Source organism: Strix uralensis, chromosome 1 (genome assembly GCF_047716275.1).
Source record: "Strix uralensis isolate ZFMK-TIS-50842 chromosome 1, bStrUra1, whole genome shotgun sequence".
Lineage (NCBI taxonomy): Eukaryota > Metazoa > Chordata > Aves > Strigiformes > Strigidae > Strix > Strix uralensis.
The window spans coordinates 69708211-69724723 of record NC_133972.1 but is presented as its reverse complement, the minus strand read 5'-3'; the positions used below and the strand labels follow the sequence as shown (position 1 = coordinate 69724723).

Here is a 16513-nt window from a genome sequence, read left to right as displayed (position 1 = left end):
GGGATAAAGGAGCACAACAGAGCTGGCAGCTCTTTAAGGACATTTTTCTTAGAGTGCAAGAGCTCTCGATTCCAACATGTAAGAAATCAGGCAAGAAAGGCAGGAGACCAGCATGGCTGATTAAGGACCTCCTGGACAAACGAAAGTGTGAGAAGGAAATGTACAGTGGAACCAGGGATGTATATTCTGGGAAGAATATAGGGATGCTGCCCAGATATGTAGGGATATGATCAGGAAAGCTAAGGTATAGCTGAAGCTGAATTTGGCAAGGAATGTGAAGAATAATAAGGATTGCAGGTATGTTGGCAAGAAATGGAAGATTAAAAGATAAATAAGACAGGAAAACAGATGACAACTGACATAGATCTATTTTGGTTTTTTAATTTTTAGGGGGACAGTAGTCATCACTGGAAGCAGTTTTTTATCCCCATACAAGCTAGAAGGTCATATAGATGATGTGAACAAAAAACCTGCTTTCCAGCAGCAGTCCCTTCAGCTCTCTGAAGGAGGTTTGGTTTGCTGGCAGAAGACCTTTTCTTTTAGGTCTTGCCAAGCAGAAATCTCCCATGAAAAGTATTCAGTGGTTGGAGACTGTTAAATGTTAATTGAGAGAAGAGGCTTCTGTAGCAATTCTGTTCCCTGCCACTTGTTCTATGTATTGGCTGTTCCCTTTCATTAGAGATGTGTCTAACAAATTGCAGCATGTGATCCCTCAAATAAAATTAACAATTCTATGTAATGTCCTTGCTGCTAAACTGAAAATTTATTGCTTGCATGCACTGAAGATATTTTCTACTGGTAAAATTTTCCAATTCTAGAGACAGCAAAATACAGCTAGAACATTCTTTGTTTTTGAGAGAACTGTCCTTACGAAATATTTATTTTCCTCAAAAACCTTGTCATGTCACACAGGTTTGGAAGTACTTAGTACTTTTACAAAATCTAGTGTTCAGACTCATTCCGCTTCAAAACAATAATGTGAATTAATTAGACTGATTTTTGGGGGAAGTGTGTTTTTTGTCTATTTGTTTTCCTTAAAGAACAATCACTGCTGAACATTGTTGAATTGTTCAGTATAATGTCCTTGTATCAAGGTAACTGTCCTCACTTAGGATGTTTAATGCAAATAAATTCTCTGAGCCACTGAGCTGTCTTGTGCTTTTAACAATTTTTGCTTTCAACAGTCTGTTAAGTTGTATTTTTTTTTCTCTACTGACGTTCGCAAGCAAATACCTGTTTGTGCATCGGAAGTACACAGCCATCTGTTACAGCATTTCAGCTGGGAGGTAAAGACCAATGCTGAGCAGGAAATAAATGACAAATGTAAGAGTTTTGTGATTGGAGTGGTGGTATTTGAGGGTGCAGTGTCACAGCCAATTTGTAAACTTGACCCAACTGAGGTTTTCTACACACAGATAGTGCTTCGTGTAATCAGAATACTCCAGGAAGGAAAACAACTATTTTGAACTCAGAAGAACTCAAATTTTAGCCTTCATGGACATTGTTCAGGGTCCTTTAGTTCCATTATCTTCGACTCTGCTTACTTGAAGACATCAAGTCCCCTTTCCTTTGGTTGTTAGATTCATTTATATTCAGCTTTGTTTTTCTTGAAAGAAGCTGGAGGGGCTATAGAAATCTTGGAACAACGAAGCTCAGTAATCTTGTACAAATGTTGCTATGGCATTCCTTAGACCTCCAGTGATATTGCTTTGAATATAAATAGGATAGGACTTGATCAGCAAGGGCACTTACCATTTGTCTAGATGATGTGGGTCTTGCTATTCTTTGTTTCCAAGTAGTGCGGAAACGCTACTCACTTTGCAAAAGCATAAAAATATGTTTACTAATAAGGTGTGATGTTCGCTATTGGCTACCATTCTGCAAATGAGATCCTCATTCTTCAAATGAGAGCAAACAAGTTTGCATTCATATAAATTATTGGTTTTGGAGTTGAGTAGGGACATGTGCTTTGAGTTGCAGTAGTCTTGCGGTGGACATGTCCACACAAAAGCTCCTGCACCAGCTGCAGTGTAATGTCAGCTCAACTGCCTTCCTTTAAAACCAGGTAGATTGGGAATGATGCCAGTCCAGTCCAGGAGAATGGAGCTGAGCAAAGCTGTCTGCAAAAATGAGATACCTGAGCATGTTCTCAGGTGCATGTAGGTAAGTCTAAACTGTTTCTTATATTCAGGCTGGCTTCCTGAAAGTTACAGTGGTATAATTGTATACCACTGTGCACTGTGTTGGTTTAGTGTTTTACTGATCTACAGATTGAAAAAAGCATCTTTTTATTTGGGATCCATTTACCATAGGAATAAAGGTTATGGACTAATATTGTATAATTATAATTACAGGGAAAGTTGCTGTGTTAGAGTTACCTAAGTTCTTTCCAGGGAATGATTAGTGAGAAATTATTATCTTGCTGCTTGGCTGGATTAATACAGTTCAGTCCCTTGCCACTTTATGGTATTGAAGGTAGGGTTTTTTTGACAACATTATGTAGGCTGTTTACAAGGAGGATTTTTTTACTGCCGTTCCCACTAGAACATCACCTCCTTTATCGAGGTCTGGAAGTGATTATTTAAAGAGCAATAAAACATTAATGTTGAGGAATTCCATTGTAGGTCTGTGGTTTAGCTGTAATTTTGTTTTTCCTGTTGCTGAATTTGAGGGTTAGGATTTTTCAGTGTGTTCAGTGATTTGGCTGGAGGAGGAACTCTGTTCCTATGGGAACACTACGTTTCATTAGACCTAAGTTTAGCAGAACATTGCTGCAATTTAGCGGTGACTACTCCCACATTGGTTTGCCAGTAAAGCAGTTAATGTCCATGCTCATCTAGATTTTCATCTACATTTTGAAATAGATTAATAATAGTTTAGTTTAATAGTGGGATTAATTCTTAAAGGATCAGGGGCTAGTTCATTGCTGCAGAGTTTGATGGAAAGGAACACATCTTTTTTTTGCAAATCAGCAGGAGTTTTGCTGGGAACTACAATGTTAGGGAAGGTGTCTTTGTGGTTTTGTATGCATTTGTTTTGCTCTTGAGACTTAGTTATTCAAGAGAGTTGACTCTGACCAGGGCTCCAGACAAACTGCAAACTCTGCTGCTGCTCATGCAGGTTACTGTCTTTTAAGCTGCTCCCATGCATCATTTTGCTTATTTTAAAGCTAGCAGCACAGTATGTCTTTCCAAAAGCAAAGCTTGCTTCTGCATTGTGGGTGAAAGAAAAAAGCCAGTAACACTTGGAGAGAGTAGAAGACAGTATCAGTTGGTAACACCCACCACAGCTGTACTTCATATAATCTTAGGACAAACAGGCCTGCAAAACCCATCTTGTGAGTAGTCTGATATGTTTTGAAAATACAGAACCTAGCTACCCATGAGCAGGTACAAAACCTGCCTTTCATTTGTGAAGGACCATGTTCCCTTTTTGCAGTACCTGGAGAGGTGGTGAGTAGTCACAGATGAGTTGATGGTGACAAGATTCCATAGATGACAGCAATCCTGGTGCACAGGTATTGCCAGGAGCAAAAATTTGCCTTGTACTAGGGAGTAAACTATTATGAGGTGTCAACATATTTTTCTGTATTTAAGACTGGAATCTGCCCAGAGTTTATTCTGAAAGATCACCTTCTTTAGGGCACATAAATGCTATTGGTCTCGTAGGAACATTTCTGGTTCCATGTATATAAGGAACACTGAGATTTCTTGTGTGGCTGAGCTGAACTCAAATGTCTGGTCTGTTGTTAAATGGAACTATTTATTTCCTGACTTATTATTTTCTGCTATGAAATATGCATTTTACCAGACATCAAAGATCTTTGACGAGGTGATTGTTTTAATGAGAAACTGTGGAAGGGAGAAACAGTAGGTGTGAAAATAAAGTTTAAAGTAGTCACAAAAGTATTGTGAATTCTTAAATCTGTTTTACCTTTGCACCTTTATGCACTTATTTGCAGCATGACTCAAAAGTATGATTTCAAGTTGTCAGGATATGCAAGTCTATGTAACATGAATTTCTTTTAGTGAATTTTGCAGGATCTGCACAGAACTTAAAATTGACAAGCCATTTGTTGAATGTAGACAGGGGTTTGATCTTTGGGTGAAAAATACAAACTTGATGCCTTTGCAGGGGAATGAAGTGAAACGAAAGCAAGATGTAATGAGTCCCACCTTCATTTGTGTCTGATTTCTGGTGTTGTGGTGTGGTTCACTTGCTGTCCAATGCTCCAGAAGGTTTCTCTTCTGATAGCCCATTATTAGGGCTCTGCTGAACCATGTCAGGCGTCTCATCTGGCCTGTGGGCTGAGGTTGGCTTTTTGTGGAAATAAAAGGGAGAGAGGAGGTGGGTAACTATGCAGAAGTAGTTTGTAACTGAGTTCCCCTTAATCTGGGAACTGCGCTGCAGTTTTCAGTAACATAGATGAAAGTGGATTTTATATCAAAGCTTGCATGAACTCTCTAGGAGCAGAGCCTCTTGCATGTGCTCAGGACTGAGGTACAGGGTGTCTTTTATACATTGATTTAAAGATGGTAGTTCATATATTCCTTAGTTGCAAATGAGCATCTCAGGTGTCAGTCACTCATGGATCTCCTTCAGACTGTTGCAATTTTATGTATATTCTGAGATAATTGCTCAGGTGTAACTTTGTGCTTTGTTTCCGATCCCTGAGCTCAGAGTGGACAGCATTTTCCTTTCCTGTGTATGTCAGGTGCAGGGGAAAGAGCAGAAAGAAGTTCAGGTCATCCTTCCGTTCCCCTCTGTCAGGTTCTGGCAGACCTGGTGCTCTGTTGTCCAAGTAATCCCCGAAGACTGAGCTTTTCTGGAGCTCCACTTTCTCTGAAAAAACAGGCCACTTTCTGGCCTGGTTTCCTAATGAATTAAGTCATATTTAGTCATGTTCTGTGTGTGCGTAGCTCAAGCAGTGGAGATTTCACAAGGAGCGGGTTGTTTTTAGTACTTTAGTTGCAGAATAAGAATTAGAGTCCTCGTAAGCAGTGTGGGTTGTATCTAGAACCTGGTCCTGAGCCCAGGAGACCCATGCTCTGTTCCCAGTTCAGCCATGAACTCTGCTGTGGGCAAACTGTGATTCTGTATTATGGTTGAGTTTTCTCATCTAGAAAACAGTAAGGACATTTGCTTCAATTGCAAATTAATGAATGAAAGGTATTAGATGGCACATAGGCATTATTAGCAATATTTTTTTTTAACCTATATCCATTAGTAAAAAATAGAAACCACTAAAATGTTTGCATGTAGAAGCCAGTGTCTGAAATAGCAGTCTTACATGCTTTTTTTTGTGTTACCATCCCTTATTTAGAAATTAGTTGTTGTATTTTAGCTAGTGTTTCATAACTGCTCTCTGACTTTGAAACCAAAACTATGCAGTTATCGAGACTGGTTTTATTTGTGTATTGATTTTTCAGTGGTATCTGGTCTCTCATTGTCACTGCAGGGATACTTACATGTGTGAGTTTTGGAGTACAGATGTTGTGAAGTGATAACAGAAAATATGCCAAATTCGTCTGGCTCTTTTATAGCAGAAATTGTAAAGGGAAGGCTTTCTTTGCTTTGTTTAACCTCCTACCTACAGTTTGAGCAGCACAGCAAACAGGATTGAGAATGAGAAACAGATACAGCTACTGTGGGCTTCATTTTAACACTTACAAGGCAGTCAATCAAATAATACAGGAATTGTTGTTATATACTTAGGAAGTATTGGACATCTAAACTGGGTGCCAACTATTTGTATATGACACATGGTCCCTATTAAGGTAGCCATCAGAGACTGTATTCTCTTTTATTACACAGTATTTTTCTGAGGCTGGACAATCTAGTTTAGCCTCATTTTACAGAGGGACAAATAAAGGACAGAGATATCTAACTCATGAGCACATGCAGGTTGGGTTGGCAACACATCTCCTTCATGAGCATTTGCATGACAAACCACCACGGTTCCTTGTGTTGCTCTAGCATCCTGATTTACAGCATGATGGTTCAGAAACTGATTCATGAAGAGTGGGTATTGTGGTGCTGGAGGAGGAGGAATACAGCAGACTGTAGAAACCTTGTCATCTCTGCCAAGTTAAACCACCCTTGCTTTTTGGTTATATGACCTGAATTCTCAAATACTTTTGGAATGATTGTAGCTGAAATTACAAATAACACACATGATTTCAAGGGCTTTTAGTGACTGTCTTTAGGGATTTCACTAGTTTTAAAAATCTGTCTCTCAGTAACTGCTGTAGATCTCATAAGGGCTCATGTCCCTCCAGACCCAACACTACACACTTAAGCTCCGCTCATAAAATATATATTAAACAAACAAATATGTTTCAAACAACCCTTCACAGAAGACAGAAGAAAGGAGAAAATTGAGAAAATACACCGGAATTGCTGTTATCTTTCATTAGCTGTAATATCATAGTTTTCTAAAATGAAAGGTACAGTATAGTAAAAAGGTACATTTTTCATTAATCCTCTTTCTCCTCTACATACAGCCTCATTCTCTTTCCAAATACCATTTTGTGGTTAAGCTTTCTTCTCAAGGTTTGGGAATTGGAGGTGTCTTTTTTAGCTCACAGCACTAAAGTCTGTTTTAAAAATTACTCTGCTTTCTTTCAGCTTTCAGTGAATAACAAATGGCCCTTCTTTCCCCCTTGCCATTCTCTCTGTTTTCCATCAAATGTCAGTGTTACTACAATAGCTGTTGGTGTTGGACTAGGGCAGAGAGCAGGCATCAGACTTCCTAAAATAGTACCAAATCCCCAGTTCTGTTTGTACTGCTATATGTTAAGCTCATTCTGAATTGAGATAGCAGGGTTGCTGCTGCAAACCTAGGGACATCTGTTTACTAAGGAACTTGCTAACAAGCAACTTTGCTGTCTCAGGAGCTTATTGCAGAAATGAGCTGCAGTTGTAACTGTGATCTCTTATCAGCTGCTCTATCATCAGTTGTAATTCAAGTAAACTTTAGAAACTGAGCAGTGATGATTTAAAAACAGTAAGTCACAGATGACCCTATTCTTACGATAAAGAAATGTATAACTTTAAGCCAGAAATGCAAAGTGTCCAATGTGTGTGTCAATTAACATAGTTTAATATCAGTTGTGTCAAACTGGTGAAGGGGTTTGCCTCAGCTTGGCAACTTCCAGGAGAATTCATGTTTACTACTAAAATAGCATGTATTTCTTCATTGCTAATCTGAAAGCTATCTCAGAAAGGATTTTTTTGGAGAAGTTCAGCCTTCTTCATTTTAGTCTTTGTCCCTCATGAGTTCATGATTAAGTAATGTATTGTCACATAATTCATTGTTTGTGCAATAGCATAGTAAATAACAGTTTAGACAAACTATATTAAAGCCGCAGCTCTTGAGCCAGATCACTGCACAGAGCAGAGTGACACTGCAATGTTGTAATCATCTCTAAGGAGCAAACCAAACTCTTATCTGGAAGGTACAGTACATGAATGAACTTTTGCAAGCCAGACATTTACAGAGCATTTCAGCATTCAGATTGCAGGATGCCAGTGCCACATGCTGCTCTCACATCCTGCATTTTCCTGCAGCGCATTCCCTGTAGCTCTGTTTCTGTCTCAGTTGGAGAGGTGGGTATTCGTGAGGTGGCTGAGTGGCTGACACTGAGACTCAGTACAGACTCTTCAGTATATTAAGTACATCTTTCTTCCACACATCATCACTGATGGTGATGGCTACTTCAGAGGTGCTGTGCATATAAGAAGTTGGATACTTACGCTTAAATGTTGTGGGATTAGGATTTGCCTTTTGATTTTTGTATAATTCAAGGAAGTTATGGGACTGGCTTCTATAGACATGGTGTAGTGATGGCTTCAGAGAGTACTTCCCCTCTGAACTGGTTCACCAAAGATGGGCTGAGTTTACAAGTAATCATTAAAATATAACTCAGGAGTGGTGGCAGGCAAAACCCATTTGCTAGTAGAAGCTTCTGGCTTGGTAAAATTCCAGTGCTACTAAATTTTGTTCTTCATAACATAGTACCTGGTGTCAGGCTACGTTTCCAACATTGTTCTATATTTGCTTAATGTAGTACTTTCTGTTGCTCTCTTGTTGTAGATGGATATTAGGTATATAAACTACTGCTTAAATCTACAGTTGCTCTTTATATTTACATTTTCTTGCTGCATCTTTAGGCAATTAGCAACAATTTAGTAATAGTTATGTATTTTAGGGTTTTCAGTTAGGTTTATTCAATCATTTTTCATTTTCCAGACAGCTGTTAGTGTGAAGCCAAGGGTGGAGATCTGTAATTATTTCAAAGGACACAAGAATGTATTTATTCTTTTCAATCTAAGCAAGTAAACCTGTCACAATGCCCATTATTTAGTGGCATGAGAGTAAAGTGCACTTTATGATGTTGTCATTAAACCAGCAAGGGTTTTTTTACCTTTTTTTTTTTTACCCCCACATTCATTTCCTTCCTTACGTTTTGTAGTGTATTATTTTCTTCTGGCTGTATTCTATATTGGAAATGCACAACAGCACATCTGATCTGATTAGGGAGGTAGATGTGTGTCTGTGAGGATACTCCTCTTGGCAGAAGATATGTGATTAAAGGAGTGGTGAGATACAGCCAAAAATCTGTTTGGGAGAGATGTTGAATGGAAAAAGCTCAGAAATATTCCACCATATTTGTAGGCTCATAGCTGATTATAAAACTAAAGCTTTTCTTTAATATGATGTTGAAACGCCAGGAGATCTTAAGGTTTGTATCCTTATTTGAAGTTCATCCAGACTGTTACACCCTTAAATTCTATAAAATCTGGTGGCATATCCCACAAGAATAGGCTTTTTTTTGGTGAGGTTGTTTGGTACTTCCTGCCTCCACTTCATCTGGAAATGCTGTAAGAAGAGCCTTTCTCATCATAGTATATTTGTAATTATTATTATTTCAGCATTTCTCATTCCAGACTGGGTGGAGGTTACAAGGATGATCATTCACTTTGAACTCTGATTAATGTATGACTGTGTATAAAGAAATTTCTTGGTTGAACCATCTGGGGGAAAAAAATAAAAGAGTTTTAAAACATCGTTATTAAAATATACCACATAACTTGTACTACCCTGGAACAGTGCCTCTAGATTCCTGTCCAGGATTGCAGAGTAGCAGAAGGAGTGAGTGTCCCTGGAGTATCTATTACCTGATTTACATCAAAACTCATTTATGCTGGAGAGAATTTTCCCCATATTTTCTGAATACTTAGTAGACTCAAAATAACAAAAATTAACTCATAATGTATGTATTATATCATTAATGATGAGGCTGATTTACATAAAATGGGATAGTGAAAGTGTGTTGATTGTTTTGGTTTTTAATTTCTGATCCAGCTCATAAAGCAACAGCAAAAAAATCCGTGATTGCATGTGTGCATAGTGTCTCTGGGGTGGTCTATCCATGAGTGCTGGAGAGGTGGCAGAATTCTCTTCCTGGAACTGCCGGTGGGTCTGCTGGCTGCAGCCTGTGAACGCCTTCAAAAATTTGTCTTCAGTAACACGATATATGGTACTCTGCTTTTTGAGAATTGTTTGAGATTTTTTGAAAGAACAGTTTTTCTTTGGAAAGTGTTCATTTGTTGAAAGTCTTAAACAATCTATTTGTTTTCTTGGTCTCATGAAAATTTGGAGGAAAGAGTTGTATTTTTTGTGTGTTTGTAAACCAATCATCTCTGCAGTTTTTTTGTTTAGGGATGTTGAAGAAAGAGCAAGAATTTACCACATTCCTCCCTGGGGATGTGGGAAACTATGGATGAGATTTAAGCCCCCACTTAGACTGAGTAGTGCCCTGAGTGGTAGGCAACTGGGTACCTGGAGATGGGTGAGATGTAATACATCCAGGCATCTATTTAAATAGTTTGAGTGTGCACTCCATGAAACACTGTCCCACTCCATGAAACACTGTCCCATTGAGGCAAATGTGTGCACTAGCATTCCTGATAATTGCCTATTGTCCAGGTTGTTGGTTATAGGTAAATGTTTTCTCATGGGTAAAATAACTCACAAAATAAAATTTTCCACAGTTTTTACAAAAACTAACCACACAATTGTTATTATCTGTTTTAGTGGGAACATAAAGTACAGAAGAAAAAGTGTTTGTGCTCTGAAAATGAAGTATTGTTCTAGATTATTGAAAGTTGTCTTTCATGATAAATGTGTTACAGCTCAGAGATTGCTCCAAAGAGTAATTAAGTATTTTTCATGTTGTCTGTAAGTAAGTATTTTCAATAATACGCAGTATGACCAAGTAGTTAGTTCCTCAATAAAATTTATGATGATTCTCCTGAGAATATCAGGGGAAAGCATATCTTTATATGAATTTTGGTGCTCGGACTATGCTTAGTTTTTGTTTTTTGGTACTGGCCTACTGAACTGAGTTGAAACTCACAGATAAATTAATTTTTCAGCCCACTGATCCCAAAGCTTGTGACCTGGTTCCCAGTGAATATACCTTTTCTGAGTACTAACTAACTAATTAGGTCCTTGTATTATCCTGAAAGAGACAAAAATGTGACTCAGCACAGAGAATAATCATCTTCCCGCACCTCCTTATAATCCAAGAGGTGAAGGAGCTTGTACTACTATACAGGTCTCCAATTACTTGTTCTGGGAATAAGTAGAAAATGTAATTTCTCGTTCTTCCACAAAGTGTGTATTTTTTATGCATTTGTGTTGAAGTATTTTCAGTCAGAGGCCAGGGCATCTTTGCGATAGTCATTTTATTATTATACAGAATGGAAGGGTTTCCTAATCTAGCCTTTACCATTTGAATAAAGAGAATTGTGTAAGGCATAAGATAATTAAGCATAGGAGAATCAAATTGGAATGAAATATCTATTAAACCCTACCTCTTAAAAAAAGCCCAACAACATGCAAACCAATTGATCAACTACAAAACACTCATGTCATCCTGTCTGAGGTAGCTGTTACACAGTACCATGCGGAGGATTATTTTTTTAATTTTGTGTTGCAGTGCATAAACTCTATTTTATGAAATTATATAAATATTTAAGTGAATTGAGCTTTACTGCAGACATGTAATTCTCAAGTAGTTGAGATTTTTTTCTTATCTACATCCTCACAATTGTGTGAAAAAACAGTTACAGTGCAGGTAGCTTTTTTGGTTTTTTTGAGAGAGTGGGTATTAAGGGAAATTTGTAAGGAATTCAAACTGTTAAGTTAACATTTTTGTTCTGTTTTGGCTTTTAGGCATTCAGTTTCTCAAATACAATATAAATCCCTAATTATTTTTATCTGGCCTTTTGGCAATGTTTAACCAGATTTTTCTAGCTATGTTGTACTTGAAATGCAAAACCAGTGGGAAATGTTTTTGTTTGCACCATCTAACATTTATGAAAAAAAAATCTACAGAATTCTTGGAGGAACAGTGAACTTTCTACAGGATTTTACACCCAGGGAAAAGAAAAAAAAAGAAGAAAAAGGTTTTATATCGTTAAATCTCTCAGTTTAGGATACTTTTATATGAAGTCTGCTCAGGTCACCAGGATTTATTGTTTGTTTTGTTATTTGGCATGAACAGATAGGCGAATTGAGGTGGCTGTGACAGCAGGGAGCTGAAGCAGCCATTGAGGGGACAAACTTGCTCACCAGAGCATGGCCCAGAGCAGGGCTGGAGCAGAGCCCGATGCTCTCTGGAGCCCTGCCTGGTGTCTGTGCTAGACTGACCTGTCTGGGCAACTGCACGCTAGCTCTGCCGCCTCTGCATTGTAGTCCGTTGAACCTTGTAGGCACGCCTTTAGATGTATTTTTCTTCAGTCCTCTGGGACTGTCTCTCCCATATTCAGCAAGACATCTTCAGTTTCTAATTTAGTCCAAGGTTATAAAGAATGGATGCTACCGGGTCGCATGGAAGAATGACTATTAAAATAAGAAACAGCTAATATTTGTATTTTATTTTTAGCTTATTTCCTGTTGTTTCCCTGCAGCTGCTGACATTGTCATAAAGGCTTCCTTTCTAGTTACTTTGCTTAAAATATACATACATTGTGCATATATGCATCTGCATGCCAGAGCATCTGGGAATGGACTTGTCAGATCATCCAGTGTATTTGCTTATGAATAAAGCAGCATCAGCTCAAACTCCCTGAGAATGAGAACTATGAGTAGGTTGCAGAAGGACTTTTCTGTGAGGCTGCTACTTCTTCTGTGGACACAGCCCTGAGAACGTAGATGCTGTGCAGCCTGTATTCTCAATGTATGTGCTTGTAGCATGGGCAGACAGACATTTCCCCTAAAAGACCCACAATAGACAGTGGACTTCAGTCTTGACCCAAACACTGAATGTCTCACCCCCACTACTTCACAGCAAAGGATTGAGTCAGCATTAGTGCCCTGTGGTACTTACTGCCAGAACAAGTCATTCATCAGGAGTTACCATATTTATACATACTGAAAGGGAGGGTGGGGCCTTCAGATAATAGTGCAGAATGCTATCCCTTGAGGTGTCATGTGGTCTCTTGCTCTCTCCCTTCTATTTTTAATTTCCCTTTGAAGTGAGTTCATTGAGTCATTCAAGACTGAAAGAAATATTTTTAAATGCAACAGACAACAATTCATCTTCCGTATTTCTTACCCTATTCATGTACTGACCAGACACCCTTTTCTTCCTAATTTCCAATCTCCTCCCCCGTACTCCATTCACTTCCTGAATTTCTTTTGCTTATGATAACACTACAAAACCCATCCAATTACTTATTTAGGCTTATTGTTTCCTTTTTTTTCATGAGGGGTAGCCAGTTTTCATAAATACAAGTTATCCCTGGACAGGTAAATTTTAGCACATGCTGTGTGGAAATCAAGTGTTAGGTATTATAAGGTGTTCCCAATCTTTCATGAGCATTGCAAAAATGTGTAATTAGGAATTATTTTTTTTTCCTGCTGGGCATTTGTTGGAGTTGGGAGAAAGATAAAGGTTGTCAAAAGCTAACTTTCTGTGTGTTTATTGTCCTATTATCTTCTTACTGCCTAAGGGTACAACAGAACTGAAATTTCTACACAGTAATACATGTTTTGGTTCTGTTCCAGCATCACATAATCATTTTTGCCACAACATCATGTCCAATAGCAGATGAGGCATAGATTATCCATATTTTGATCAAAATGTCCTGTTTCTGGTACATTTGTGTGTATGTTTTTTAAAGATACTGTAGATATCTCTATTGAGGGGTTTCTAATTCTACTTAAGTGGCATCAGGAGATCCTGGCTATAGTAACAGCACCCAAAAGACAGGGTTTTGACCACTGTCTATCTGGGATCTCAGGATTTCACATGAAATCTCTGTTATATGAGTACATGTGAGTCAGTTCTTCTGGCTCACTGCATTGTATTTGGTACCCACAGCTTCCATTAAAGGTCCTTCAGCAGAGTATCTACATGATAGACCCACTTCTATAGACTTTATATGGAACCCTGTGTAGCTTTGTCTAAGTGTGATATGCATATGCGTTCTATTTAAACTTCCCTTAATTTTCTTCTTCTCCTAGGTATTATGACAACTTTACCCAGTGCACTGAACGTGAAGCCAACAACGCGAGTTGCTTTTGGCCAAACCCCCTCGCAGAGGGCTTTATCACTGGAATTCATAAACAATTCTTTTCAAACTGTACTTCAGAAAAGGTTCACTGGGAAGATCCACCAGATGAAATTCTCATAACTCTGATCTTGATCCCCGTCATGTTGACATGTGCCATGATAACACTAGTGGTATGGTGCAGCAAGAGAAGTGATATCCTGGTGTAAGTTGTTCCTCTGGGTTTTCTTTTTATCCATTTCCTTCTTCCAAAAACATTAAGAGAGGAGGACGAAGAGTGAAAATCACCATAAAAATTTCAGATCTGCTGAAATGGAACCTGTGAGATACTGAGACAGAGAAGTGTTCCTGTGTACAAAGAGCTGCCTGCTGCTGCTGCTGAAAGTCACTGCTTCTGAGCTTGGCCATCAGTGTTGCTGGTGCAAAGCTCTTTGCTTCCATTGGGCCTCATCATCATGGAATCCACAGGCAGCTCCCAGAAACAGGAATGTCCCCAGCCAAACAGACCACTTAGCTGCAAAAGGGATAAAGTTACTTTCCTATGGGTAAAGCTGATTGGTAAACTAAGTTTTGCAAAGTTGTATGTAAGTGTATGTATGCATGGTGTAACATTAACTGCAGGGGAGATGACATCTCTTGAGTTTTTTGTGCAGAACACTTGAGGTTTTCATCTGTGAACCATGTGACTTGGATACAAGGACAAAGGAACTGAACATGGATGTAACGAAGTGACAGCTTTTCCTGGAAGCTAGTCAAAAACATCATTATCAAGAACTGGAAGTATTGTCCTGGCAAAGGAACAATTTATGTGTCCAGTGACTATCCCCATGGGAAATTATCATGCCATGTTATAAAATAGTTTATAAAATGCCTTTAAGCATGGCTACTTGGAATTGTATAGCTTACAAACAAACTCTGGGAAGATATATAGGTCTTATTTTACAGAGCTGGAAAATATGAGGGGAAATTGGTTGATTATAAATATACTAAGGAGTAATGAAGAAACTTTCATATGCCAGACTTTATTTTTCATCTTTTATAATTATTATTATTGACGACTTGTGTTCACTGTGTACTCCCCACTCTCACTTCAATCTGTGCAGGTGATGTCCTACAAATAAATATAAAGGTGTCATGTTGATTGAGGTGCCTTTCAGAGTATAATTTTGTACATAAATAATTCTTCATCCTGTGAAACATGTAGGAACTGAAGTATGTATGAACATAAAAGCTTGGAACAGGCATAGGAGGAAAGAGAAAAAATTCTACTCAGAAATCTTATTCTATAAAGCTATTCCTATGTAACAGTTTAAATAAAGATCATGTGCCCAAAATAAGAAAAATTTTTATGTTTGTGTTGTGACCTTTCTTTTCTGTCATTTCACAAAATGCCTTTCAGTTGAATGTACTTCTATTATAAATGACCAGTATCTGTTACAAGTGACTCTTCATTTTTCCATACCTTATGCACACAAATAAAATACAGGTTGAGTGGCCAAATAATGGTGTTTCGTATCTCTGCTAGTTAGATTTTCTCCTTTAAGATTCTGGCTCAGTGTTTGAGACTGACTTCTGTGTGTATGAGAAGTATTTCCAGGCTTGAATCAAATTAGAAGTGCCTCCTTTACTAGAATTGCTTATATGTAGATAGATAAAGAACACCTGTAGCTGTACTGGTTTGTTCTCACATCCGTTCACAGGGATTGAAGGCACCGGCTTGTTTTTGCATTACCCTAATATTAGAATGATTAATTTTCTAAGGTGTTTCCTGTGTGTTTTTCCGAAGATACTTCTTCATTCTCTAGATGCTAGCAAAAATTGCTCAATGTAAAAAAGAATGACATGTACTAAGGATTTTGGTTTAGTTTTCTACTTATTATTTTCTGCATTAAAATGTTTTGATGCACCAAAACTAATGGTGAAGTAAAAAAACCAACCCATTCATTTGATCCAAAAGATTGTTTAAGCATTTTGTGTGGCCAAAACCAAATAATTTTATGTTCCGTATAGAGTTTCATTTTAATCCTCATTTTACTTTAAACTTCAACAAGCTTCAAAGCAAGTTTCAAAACTTCAGTTGGAAACCCCTTAGCAATAATTTGTCTTTTTCAAAAACATGTTCGCTTCAATCTCATTGGAATATTTGGTGCAAATTCTTGGCCAGTTCTGGCTCACTTGAAACTGTGTTCACCTGATCAACAGGTCATCTGAGAGATATCAGCCAGCTTAATTCAGTATAAAATAAATTGGCCTGGGTACTAAATGGAGAAGAAACTGTCACCTTGATGACATCATAATACTATATGTGTATTGTGGTCTTTAAACAAATCCCATGTTTAAATGGATTCTATTTAATTTGAAAATAAAATCTAGTGTGAACTTTTCAAAGAGTCTGAGAGATGTAAGAGTTAAAGAATAAAACTGGATTTTCCTTCATGTGCTATGAGGGAGGGGGAAGTATTCTGCTGCTGTGTGTGCTTTGGATGTGAAAATATAACCTTTTTTTGTGTGTCTTCCCCATCCAAAGTGTGATCTTCCACTATTTTTTTTTATATATTTGATAGAAGGCAGATAAGTTGAAACAGTACATAGGAAATGACACTGCTAATTTAATGCAGCCTCAGTGGTTAAATCTGGAGGGACATTTATAGTGCTCTGAAGAAGAAAAGCAACTACAGTGTCCAGTTCTTAACAGCTGTGTACATTAATAGGGAACTAGAATAGTAACTAGTGGATCTTTTGACATAATTTGTATGTGTTAGTGAGAGTTAGTGGTTATTTTCTATTGCATGAAGCTTACTACCTTTCCCCCGAAGCCTGTTTCCATTGCCAAGAAAATCACATCTGGGACCAAGAATCTGGCTCATTTTGTAATTGTGAATTAATTCTATGTTACAACAGAGTCTCAGAGGAAAATAGGCAGACATTC

General features: G+C 38.0%; 1 protein-coding gene across 7 annotated transcripts in view; it reads left to right on the top strand.

Moving 5' to 3' along the window:
• Positions 1-15972, top strand: part of RAMP3 (receptor activity modifying protein 3) — a 79935-nt gene extending 63963 nt beyond the window's left edge. For all 7 annotated transcript variants that reach the window (XM_074869988.1, XM_074869960.1, XM_074869970.1 and 4 more), the window contains one exon: positions 13538-15972. In XM_074869988.1, coding sequence (XP_074726089.1) covers positions 13538-13793 — 256 coding nt within the window. In that variant the 3' untranslated portion in view covers positions 13794-15972. The remainder of the gene's footprint in view (positions 1-13537) is intronic.
• Positions 15973-16513: the final 541 nt, after the last annotated feature.